Source organism: Mastomys coucha, unplaced genomic scaffold, assembly GCF_008632895.1.
Source record: "Mastomys coucha isolate ucsf_1 unplaced genomic scaffold, UCSF_Mcou_1 pScaffold20, whole genome shotgun sequence".
NCBI classification, from domain to species: Eukaryota; Metazoa; Chordata; class Mammalia; order Rodentia; family Muridae; genus Mastomys; species Mastomys coucha.
The window spans coordinates 35,487,967-35,500,220 of NW_022196903.1; the positions used below are offsets into that span (position 1 = coordinate 35,487,967).

At 40.0% G+C, this 12,254-nt stretch overlaps 1 protein-coding gene across 3 annotated transcripts in view; it reads left to right on the forward strand.

Annotated features, from left to right (window-relative positions):
- The window catches only part of Agk (acylglycerol kinase), a 94,887-nt gene that overhangs the window by 76,903 nt on the left and 5,730 nt on the right, over window positions 1-12,254 (forward strand). For all 3 annotated transcript variants that reach the window (XM_031381644.1, XM_031381641.1, XM_031381643.1), the window contains exons 10-13: window positions 759-838; window positions 3,320-3,377; window positions 7,720-7,867; window positions 8,366-8,463. In XM_031381644.1, the coding sequence (XP_031237504.1) occupies window positions 759-838; window positions 3,320-3,377; window positions 7,720-7,867; window positions 8,366-8,463 (384 nt within the window). The remainder of the gene's footprint in view (window positions 1-758; window positions 839-3,319; window positions 3,378-7,719; window positions 7,868-8,365; window positions 8,464-12,254) is intronic.

Here is a 12,254-nt window from a genome sequence, read left to right on the forward strand (position 1 = left end):
TCTCTCTCTCTCTCTCTCTCTCTCTGTCTCCCCCTCCCTCCCTCCTGTCCCCACTTCTCCTCCTTCCCTTCCCCTAGTTTATTTTCCTAGTTTATGTATTTGCTTATATAAATCCAGGGAGTAGAAAAACCAATCTACTGCATGAACAGGTACCCAACAAAGGAGTGACAGGTCCATGTCTCCTTTCTGTATAATTCTTCTAGGAATGTATGTGTATTTCTCACAGATCCCTTGCTTGACTTTGGCACAGTGAAATGAAAATGATGCTGATGCTGGGGTTGCAGGAGCCTTTGATCCCATGAGCACAAGGTGCAATATGCTGTCTCTAAGACCTCTCCCCCTACCCCCAGGTCTTAATTTTGGCTTATGTTAGCCGTGGTGGAAGAATGATGGTATGGGAGAATCCACGTTGGTCCTTCTGTGCTTCAGCAAACTATGGAGTTGTGGGTAGCACTATACCTCTTCTTAGAATGTGGGAGTTCCTTGTATCTATCCATTTTGAGCTGATGGAAGTTTGCTGCTCAGGATCACAGCTAATATGTTCCTTTGACTCATGAGAACTGATACATAAGATTACATCAGCTTTAAAGTGCGGATCATTCAAAGCACTCCTACCATGTATTCCTAGGGCTAATTGCTTTAATATTTGAACTTACATATAAAATGTTTGGTTTGATGAGATTTGACCATCAACATTTTCTAGGTACTTAGGAATTTACTGTTTTCACAAAGCTAAATCAATTGTATTTAACTTCCAGGGTGAAAAAGAACAACCTGTGTATGCAATGACCGGCCTCCGGTGGGGATCCTTCAGAGATGCTGGCGTCAAAATTAGCAAGTAAAGGATTACTGTGTTTCTATGTGATGAGTCTTTAAAAGTCTTATTCCATCCTTGCTGTTGAGGTTTTAAAATACAGTGGTCTGGATGTTGAATTAGGTATTGATAATGAAATAGGAACAGCCAGGTAAAAGTTTGAATTCTATAGTCAGAAAGGATAGGGAAAGTTCCATTAAAAGAAGGGTATGTCTATTTTCAGACACATTTAGCTTAGGTTCAGACTACAGGAGGGAAACTGGCATTTCTTATCACACAACAGCATGCTTAGCTAGATCCCAAGGTGCTGCGTGGGCCTCAGCCTCGGGGAGCCCTTACAGTCCTAGTTGGTTAGAAGGCTGTACGTGAGGTATTTGAGAATACTCATAGATAGAGAGACTAAGGGCTACTCTTACAGGAGATGGTTGTCTGGCTTTGCTGACTGGAAGAACGGGCTCAGGAGGAGTGATTAGTGGGCCACCACTGGCTTTCATTGAGCACAGGCTTAGTTTTAGAGACTTTCATAGGATGAAACTTCTGGGTCTGAAAGAGGTGTGGAGAGGTTGTATGGTCTGGCTTCCAAGGCAGGACTGAAGCAGACAACAGGCAAAGTTCATCTCTTTTCTGGTGGAGGCATCCTCTTTTGCCTACAGCCCAGGGCTTACAGTCTTAGAGGTTACCTGTGTGATGATTGCTCTCATGTACCACTTTCTCATCACGAACCTCTCTTTCAGCTCGCGAGTCAGACTTCTAAACTTCCCAGGAATCTCCCACATTTCACTCTGTTATCCCTGGTAATGAAATTCCTGACAGTGGAAAGCCAGTAGAGGGGTTCTGCTGGACCTCTTTACACACCACAGCCATTTGCAAGTGCTCTGTGGTTGGTTGATTCCACAGATTACCTTGTGCGTGATCGGTCATCTCAGATTCCCACAGCTCACAGAGAGCAACTGCTTAGCTTTCTCTGAGAAAGTCTGCTCTGAACAAACTGCTTTCCCAAGTGTTCTGATCAACAATTCAGCACTAGTGCTGGTCAGCTGTCTTAGGAATAGCTTATCTGCTTGTTCCATAGTTTGGCTGGCTTCTGACCGATGAGCTTCAAAGTCTGTGGGTGGTGATATAATACCTTGGCTAGGACTGACCACTGAGTCACTTTTAGAGTAAAATAAGAAACATTCCCTTGCTGGCCATAGGAAGACCACAAACATTGTATCAACATTTGCTACTGGAAAAAGTGCAAGGAGCTGCTTAAACTTTAGAAATAGACCACCCAAGTCAGGGTGTTTCTACTTGGCTAACTGGCAAAAGGAGAAACCAAAAAGCTTTAAAAACACCATAAAATATCAAATATCCAAGGCCCTCATCAATACTACCATAGGATCAGTGTGAGTGATAATTTAGAGTGGCTCCATATTGGCTATAAATTCCTTATTCTGGGAATTTAGGCCATTATCCCTAGTGAGCAGTTCTGTGTTTTTATCTTTAACTTGCCCTTTCTTTGGCTGCTCTGCCTCTTCTAGCCTAAAGTTATTTTCTCTGCTCTTTGATGTGTCCAGATTCAGTCCAGTTCCCAGTCACTTCTGCTCCACCTGTGCTTTAGCCTGTGTTCCTTTCACAGTCCGGCCACACTCTAATGCTGTTGTTGTCCTTCCTGACTTTTCTTATCAATAGTGATCAGTTTATAGCACAGCATAAGCAGTCACTTCTAATTTACTATTATTTGGGATCTGTTATCTTCTCAACTAATAGGCTCAAAATAGGAATTTTATACTGTGTTCTTCCATATATTTATACTTTCTACAACTTTCTCCAACTGTGTAATAAGAGCTAACTAAAGGCATTCTACCTGAATCAGTCAGATGAGTAAAGTAGCCTGAGTGTTGTCAGAGAGGAGTCTAAAGAGTGGTATCCACGTTACTTTCTAATTGCAACTAGGCATCTTCCTCTCTAGTAGTTGCATCCACTTAGCAATATGCAATAAGTTTTCACTGTCACTCTGAGACTTAACTTGCTATGTTAAAGCTATATAACATGAATAATATGAATATATACTGGTTTATGAATGTGTGTGAATTTTGTGAGAGAAGGGCCAATGAGGTACAGGATCCACTCCTGTGTCTTGTGACACATTAGATCATGCTGCATTGGTAATACACTATCTCTGTGTGGCTTTATTAGTCTCCCCTTGTGACTCTTTAACTGTATACTCCCCCTGTTCTGTGGGTGAAAGTCTATATTACAATGACCTGTAAGCTTAGGGGTCAAAGAGACGTAAGCTATATATCTCTTATTAACTACAGGAATTTTTCTACCATCTAATTGCATATTCTTAGATGTGCCATTAACAGTCAGGTTCAGAGTGTATTACGTTGTGTTGTGCTGCAATCCTTAAGCCCTCAGAGCAGCCAGTTATAGTTGAGGTACGTTCCTGAGGACTTGACTGTTTTGGATGCTATCTAGCATATTGGTAGCTCTTTTCATCTTTTTTTTCTTGGTTTTTCTTAGGTACTGGTATCTTGGTCCACTAAAAACCAAAGCAGCCCACTTTTTCAGCACTCTTCAGGTAAATGCAATTTATAATATAGAACATGACCTGTGTTTATTTGATGTTTCTCTGTGATGTCTATATGTGAGATATTAATTCTTTGCTACAGAGCCATATCACATGTTCCAATACTAAGATGGAGGACATTTGATTTATATAATTACAGAAAACATTCTTGTTTTGTTAGACAAATACCCCTCATATCTATCTGTTTATCTATCAAGTACCCCATATCTGTTTCTTTCTATCTATCTACTTATCCATCCATCTCATTATCTTCATGGCTAAACCCATGTTTGATTTATCTTAGATACTTGACTTTCCTATTCATTCACCCATGCTTACCAGATAAACCTTGAACAGAGTAAGCAAATGCTACATCATTAATATGTGTATCTATAGTAATACCTGGCAGTGAACTAAAGATTTATAATGAATTATAGATAAATTAATTGTATAGGCTTGTATATATTATCAGTAGGTTTCAAACTGTTTTTGTTAAATAAGTGTAGTACTTACTATATTGGACAGTACTGTATAGAACACTTCCCTCATCACAACGCTCTGCTTGGCTGTGCCTGAGGTTATAGTTTAGCACAGTGACAAAGCACCTTGCCTAGCATGTTTGAACCCCTAGGTTTGATTACTAATGAGAGAGAAAGGGGCCATAGAAAAAAAGTTCAACAATTTCATACTAATGAAAAGCCAAATAGGAAAATCACTCAATAGATGAGCTATATACTGTGTTTATCTTTCATGCAGATCAAAGAAGTATAGTCACAATTTATGTTGGCTAACCTGAAAACTGATTGTGAAAAACTAGACTCTAATGTTAACATTTAGAGTTATCTGATTTCTTCTAACTATGAAATAATTATTTGAAAAATGTAGCTGTCTCTAAGAAATTCCAGTTGGATTGAAAAAATTAAAAAACTAAAAGTTAGTAAAATACTTGGAATAAACACACATAATTTTAGAAAAGATAGAAAAGGCAAGACTTTTCTACTCCTAAGTTCAAACTGATTAGTAAAAAGTGTTCTTGTTAAAGAGAATAACTTCACTGGTCAAGTAGCAATGCCCTGGGAAGCAGCAGTAGCTGTATGTTTAAATGGTGGCCTTCTAGATCCTATAAACACTTTCCATCCAGTGTTTATCAAGTGCTTAGTTGTAGCAGAATTTTCCCTGTCCAATTAAATATAAATATTAATACAACAAGAAACCTGTGATTGGACAGGGAAAAGGGAGGTGGAGCTAAGAGTTTCAGAGACAGGGACAGGGATAGAGAGAGAAGAAGGAAGATGGAGGAAGATGAAAATCCAGATTGCACATGGCTTTGAATAGCCACAGGTTGCTGTGAATATCATAAAAGGATAGAATAATTGGAATAACTTATCTAATCTAGGTGGGCAGCTTGTATCTTTATCAATTGGCTCTGATATTATTGTATGGGCATCTTGTGAATTAAGAATTTATTGATATATAAATCTTACTGATTAATTATAAGCTTCTAGAGTTTTGATTTACTGGGTTAAGGGGATTTGTGACAACTAGCGCAGAGGGTGGATGGCTGAGAAGGTAGAAGCTCTGAGGCAGGTGAATGGGAGCTGGGAAGACCTCTGACTAGTGCTAACCTAGGGGCAGCGAGACCAAAGGCAGAGAGTAGCTGGGTATAGCATGGGATGGTGCCCTTTAGTTTATAATATTTCCCTTAACACTTACTGCTCTATGCTTATTATATAGAGCACAGGCTGTCTAGGCTTTCTGGCTTCAGGACATACTCATATGCCAGAGGAAAGTCAGTGGATCAGTGGCCTGACAGATAGCAGGGGAGAAATGTGGATGGGCAACACAGGAACAGAGGTAGGCCTTCTAAATTTGAAGGGAGATCAGAGAGCCTTCATGAGGGAGGTGGCATTTATGCTAGATATAGAACTGGATAAAGGACACTTGGGATAGAGAAGTGGACTGTGTGAAGCTGCTATAATAAACCATGGTCATTAATCCAGGCTGGTCAGTAGAATGTGTGCAAAAGGACCCAGAAGGGCGGGGCTGGGTAAGGCAAGTATCTGTGTACACAGATCTGCACTGTGGGAAAATTGGCCTCAACATGCACAAGAAGCTGGACATGCATAGCTATAGGTGAATACGGCAGATATCAGATTGACAAAGTCATCCAGTGATAAGGAAAAAGTAAGTGCTGAGATGTAGGCTAGGGTTGTTAATGGTGGATGGTTCAAAGTGCTACTGCAGTTAAATTCTCTGAAGCTTGAAGAATATTAGATTGGCAGATTTCTAGTCAGAGGGACTAGAGTTGTATAACTTCATTTTTTACTAGTATTGATGATGGTAAGACCAAGTTTGTGGAAGAAAATGAAGTTTCAGTTTGGTGTGTGGTAAATGGAGTATATCTTTGGTACAAATACGTATAGATACAATTGTGATTCTGTCTGGAGCTTAGAGAGAGGTTTTGGGATGAAGAAAAGTGTTTCCATGTTGTAAGGATGTAGCTGCTATTGAAAGTGCAGGTTTGGTAAAGGTGCCATTAAGAATAGATGGCCAAGAGAAGCACAAAGGATTGGAAACATTTAGAAAACTTGAAAAAAATGACTGTACTAAGAGAAAAGCCAAAAGAGAGTCCCAACATAGCAGCCAATCAAAGAGGCGTTTCAAGAGATAGAGAGAAAAAAGTACAAGTTTTAGGAAGCAATAGAAAGAGTCTAAATAAAAACTGTAGACCGTTTTCTTAACTTGGGAGATGCCAAAAGTTTGTCAAGCTCCAAAGTAAGAGGGTTAGATTATAACAAAGAAAGCTAAAAAATAAATGGTAGGTGAAGAAATGGAGACAGTGGGAAGTGGTGCTGGGGCACATCTTTAATCCAGCATTCAAGAGGCAAGGGCAGGCAAGTTTCTGAGTGTGAGGACAACCTGTCTATAGTGTGAGTTCCAGGACAGCCAGGCCTACACAGAGAAACCCTGTCTCTGAAAAACAAAACAAAACAGAACAAAACAAAAAGAAAGACAAGAAGAAAAGAAGAGAGAAAGAAATGCAGACAATCAGGGTAGACTGTTCCTCTTTAGGAATCTTGACTTTGTTTTTTGTTTGTTTGTTTTGTTTTGTTTTTTGGGTTTTTTTTTCGAGACAGGGTTTCTCTGTATAGCCCCGGCTGTCCTGGAACTCACTCTGTAGACGAGGCTGGCCTCGAACTCAGAAATCCGCCTACCTCTGCCTCCCAAGTGCTGGGATTAAAGGTGTGCGCCACCACCACCCGGCAGGAATCTTGACTTTAAAGAGAAGACAGAAAAAGTTGCCCTAAGAGAAACAGAAAGGAAATAGAGCTGTGGTTTTGAAATGAGCAAATAGCTGTGTTTTTATATACCCCGAAGCAGGAAAGGGAGGAATAGGAAGTGATGAGAAAGGAGACAGAAAAGATGACTGAGTTGGTTAAATACATACACAGACAGAAGGATAGGATCCAGGATTCTTGCACAGGGGAAGGGCTTTCTTTGTCACTGAGACAGGAGAGAAGTAGCAGTTAGGTACAAATGAAACTGACATTGGAGAGATTTAGGACTTTCTCCCTGATGGACCTGATATGCTTTGAAAACAGTTTGAAGCTATGCTTCTGAAAAATGAAGCAGGAGGACAGATGGTAAAGGTGGCACAGAATATTTAACAGTAAGAATGAAGAGAATCTGCCAGAGCCTGAGGGTCTGTGATGTTGTTGATAGGCTCCTCTAACTGGTTTCTGTCTACACTCTGCAGTATGATTCCCCCATCCCCCAATAAATGTTAAGCCCTGATTTACGGATCCCTCCTTCCTTCACACACACACACACACACACACACACACACACACACACACACACACAGAGTAATATTAATAGTAGATAAAAATGTATCATAAAAATGTCTAGTGTGAGAATGATGGGCTTTGAAGCATGAAGAGGCCCTAGGCTGGATTTGAATTCTGTCCTCTATGTAGAGTCTGATACCAGCAGTGAAGTAGGTGTTTGATGCAACTGATTTTATTACTTGTTTGTGTGCCATCGATAAATTGAGGGTAAGTTTAGCATGGGACCACTGTGCTCATTCATATTGATTTCTATTGTTTGGAGAAGTAAGTGTAAACAGTAGTTGTCAATTCAGTTTGTTTTTTCTTTCTGTTGTATGCTAGGGAACATACACAATCATTATGTTTATGGTTTTTAAGGCAAGGCTTGAAGCCTTCATATTCCCAAGTGGAGAGAACTCTGCTCATTGAAGAGACAATTAAATTATTAGAATTCTGACCTACGCAGAGCAAAGCCCCTGTGTTAGGAATTATGTGTACATGATGAAAGCTGTTTTCTTCATTAACAGGAATGGCCTCAGACTCATCAAGCCTCCATCTCTTACACGGGACCTACAGAGAGACCTCCCATTGAGCCTGAAGAGACTCCTCCCAGGCCGTCTCTGTATAGGAGAATATTGCGCAGGCTTGCCTCATTCTGGGCACAGCCACAGGATGGTGAGCAACGTGGTGACTGGATTACAAGCCCTTTTCAGTTTAGAAGTGGCCTGGAGCAGACACCCTGAATCAGTACCTGATAATTACCTGGTGACTTCAGACTCCTGGGTGCTGTCAGGGAAGGCTTCAATGTCTTGTGACTAGGCACCACAGTTCCTTCTACTCTTTGTCACTGATAGCTGTACTATTGTGCTGCTTTCAGTGAGGGTGCTTCAGGCATAGAGAACCTGGTGTTTATCCCCGTGTGTCAGATGAATGAAGGAAATAATAGAGTTGGACAAAGGGCTGGGGAAGCTACCAGCAGCTCAATAGTCTCTTCCTCTCCCTCTTCCCCGTCTCTCTCTCTCTCTGTCTCTCTCTGTCTCTCTCTGTCTCTCTCTCTCTCTCTCTCTCTCTCTCTCTCTCTCTCTCTCTCTCTCTCTCTGTGGAGGTGGGGGGCAAAGACAGAGAGAGAAGTGTCAGTAGAAACACTGACCCATGTCTGATGGATTCCCACAGCCTCCACCCGAGAGGTGAGCCCTGAGGTCTGGAAAGATGTACAACTGTCCACCATTGAACTCTCTATCACAACCCGAAACACCCAACTTGACCTGATGGTAAGTGTGTTCATTTAAAAAAAAATGAATTTGGTGTCTGGGGAAAAAAGTAGCAGGTACTTTTTTTGCACTGATTCAGTATTTTACTGCTTTACTCTGTGGGCATAGAAATGAAAGGATCAAGGAACAGGAGGTGTAGTGTGCCTTTGAGAAACAGTTGCACTGGGAAGTGGTAGTTGAGTGCATTGGGACACAAGAGCTCAAGGATCTCTGAACACGCATTTTGTTTATGCTTGCATGGCCTGGAGGGCTCAGACCTGAAGGTAACTTGTTTTCTATTTATACAAGTTATTTGCATCTCCTGTAAAATATTTGCAGACACACAGCCCCCTTTACCTTTGGAAATAATTCCAGTTGAATTAATGAACTAAATTCAAAATAACAAAACTACTTAAGTACTGATAAACATTTAAGTCATTATTAGTAGAAACTTGGAAAGTACAAAGAAGTTTTTCTAAGCATAACACCTAAGGCAAATTTTATATTGATTCATTCATCTACTTATTTAAAAAGATAAACTTTGGAATGACAGTTGGGAAGAATATTAGGATGTGGCAGACCAGCAATTAGTAGCTTTTCTTATCACAGATTCCTTAAGTAAATCAATAAGAAGTGAACAGAGACAATATTATTTAATGGACCAGAGGCTAAAAATAGAAAATGCACAAAGGGAAACATTTTAGGAAAAATAGCTCATGTTTATTACATGGGAGTCATTGTCCTAAGAACCTTACATGAATTAGCTATATTATACTTAGATTTACACCATGTGTGTCTGAGTAAGACCATTTAACTGCATTTTATACAAGGGTAAAGAAAAGTTAAAGAAGAGCAGCTTAGATAGTAACTACTGGATCCTGTGTATTATGCAGCACTCAGTGGTGATGTGCATAGGGAGCTAGACCATCTCTTTTCCTTCATGAGGCTGTAAGCTGTAACACTTTATTTTCAGTAGTGCACACCCTTGCCATGGCAGGGGTACAGTTGTTTAGTTTGTGGGCACCAGCACATAAGTACTTACTTAACACAGAATTATGAAACCACCATGAATGGATGAGGTTGGAAAGTCCTCAGAGAGTTCTGTTCAGAGAGATTTTTGAAGAGAAGATAACATTTCTATTACACATTCTCTTTATTCTCAGTCTGTGGTAACAATGTATTTCCAGTATTTGTTCATGTTCTTTTGCCATTGTTCTTTTCTCTGATGGCTGAATCTCTCTGAATGCTTTGAGCACAGTGAGGGTGTGATTGCAGCTCTAGATGAGCCATATTCAGGCCGCTGAATGCTCTTATCTTTGTGCTAATTACAAAGGTATGTAACACTGCTTCTTATCTCTAGTGGAGCACAGTCAGTTTTCTTTTTCCCTCACCACTCTGCAAAAGCAAATACAGTAAGATTCACACACTATAGCTGCCATGTAATAGTTTGAAATGTTTACTTATCATTAAAATAATATATCCATAATATGAAAACAGCTTTAGATTGTGGAATGTCAGAAATTTAATGTCTCTTAAATAAACATGTTTATTCTTTAACAGCACAGTATATTAAATAGATTGAGTAAATAAATATTGATGCTTTTGTTTAAAGTAATATATAATCTTAATATTTACTAATGTACAAGATATTCATCATATATTGCTGAGTGATTTTAAATGATTTTCATGAGCTGGTTGCTCCCATCGTTATTAAAAAGAAAAACCTGCCACCTATAATTGAGTTTTGTGAATAGCACAGGTAAAGGGTAGAATTTTATTGACTTATTCCAGTAGCCAATTGTTCGGATCAGTTTATTAACTCTTTCCCCCTCACGATGTACAGATCATTGTGAAGCACTTAGTGTGGGTGCTAGGAACTGAACTCAGCCCCTCTGGAACAGCAGCATATACTCTTACCTCCTGAGCCATCTCGTCAGCCCCATACTTTCCATAAATACGTGAGGATGGTTATTAGGTTCCTCATACAAGTTTTATAAGGTTGCATTGTATGCATACAGTGTGAGGAGAAATGGCATTTCTACAGTATTGACCCTATGGCATATCAGTGTTATTCATCCCTTCCTTTACTGAGGGCTTCAGTATCTCTCAAGGAGTTTTATGGTTTTCTCTATAGTATTTGTCTATTGCTGGGTATACTCATGATTATCTTACTTTTGATGCTATTATCAGTATAATCTCTTAAAACTTCATTTCTCTGACTGAAGAGACAGACATGTAATTGGGGTGTGTGTGTGTGTGTGTGTGTGTGTTGATGTTGAATCAGCATCCTAATTAAATTCTTATTAATTATGTTTGCCTGTGGGTTCTTTTAGGTTTGTTAAAGATTTTGCTATTATCAACAGCAAACAATGCTAGCCATAAGTAATGCTAATGGGGCCATTGCTTTGTTCTTAAATTTGATAGATTTTTGGGATACCTTTTATTAGATGAGGAAGTTTCTCATAAGGAAAACTTTGCTAGGTTTGCCAAGAGTTTTATTAACTTTAAATATCTTAGACATTAAATTCTATCAAGTATCTTTTCATCACCCATTAAGGCAATAAAATTCTCACTGACTCTGCCAATATGAGCTGGTCTTTGAATGAATGTGAGACTATTGGCCAAGATATAGAGCAAGCAACCACTTTACCTTTGTATCTTAAACACTGAACAAAATCTATGAAATAACTATTGGCAAGAAATAAGTAGGATATGACAGCAGTCCCAGAGAGAAGGCACTCAGATAAGGTCATTCTTATCCTTGTCCTGGCCTCCTGCTTTCAAAGCCACAGCATAAAGATTGGGCTCACCAGGAGTCCATGTTCTCTTCTGGGAAGGCATCTTTGAGAATTCAGGGGCATCTGGGCAATAAGAATTACAGAGCAAAATAAAAAGAAAGCTGCCTTGAGGAGAGAGCCAGGAATTCACAAGATCCATGAAGATCTCTGTGGCTTCGTCTGTATCTCCACTGATATGTGTATATGAGAAACTACCTGAGTTGAAGAACTCCTCCCAAGAAACAGGCTCAGTCCTGGGAGATTCATTCACATCACAGGACCAAAAGTGTGTTGCCACAAGATAAAGGTGAAAATGGTTGTCAGGCCTGGGGTATTGATCTTTAAAAGACATTTCCTCCATATGAGACAAAATTAGTATGATTCCAGGCTTATATTTCCTCTACCAAAATCTCAAGGCTAATCCACAGAGCTGACATTTCCAGGTAACCTAGCTGTGCCTCTAAACAAAGCTGAGGAAAGCAGTCAGCAAAGGACAACCATAGGCTCGACTGGCCAGCTGCCCTCAAGCTAGGGTGTTACTTCAATGAGTTAGAATCACACAGAATTCACGTTTCTGTGGACTTTATTGGAACATAAACATGCTACCATATTATAGCACCCAGCAGAATCTAGTGGTCATCAAAGAAACTGCAGATAATTCTCTCAGGTTCTTAACAGAATGGTATCCATTCTCACTGGAGCGTGGCTTTGCTGCCCATTGCAAGTTTAAATATGCTGTTTCCTTTCCCTTTATCTCCTGTGCATTAGGCCTAGTCACTAATTCATTTCCAACCTCTTCCCCACCTCTTCCAGTGCTATCCTGGCATCTACTGAGCCTTCACTGCTCCTTCTCATTTCTCCGTAATGTCTTGTCCTGGCTCACCACCTCCCTCTGCAGTTAAACCTCTGTCTCAATTCTTAGCACAGCAGGCAGTGACCCTATTACAAACAAGCCAGAACATTTCCCTCCTTAGAGCCTTCCACTGCCTCTCCATCTCACTAACCTAAAAGACACCTTCCTTAAAGTGGTCTCCA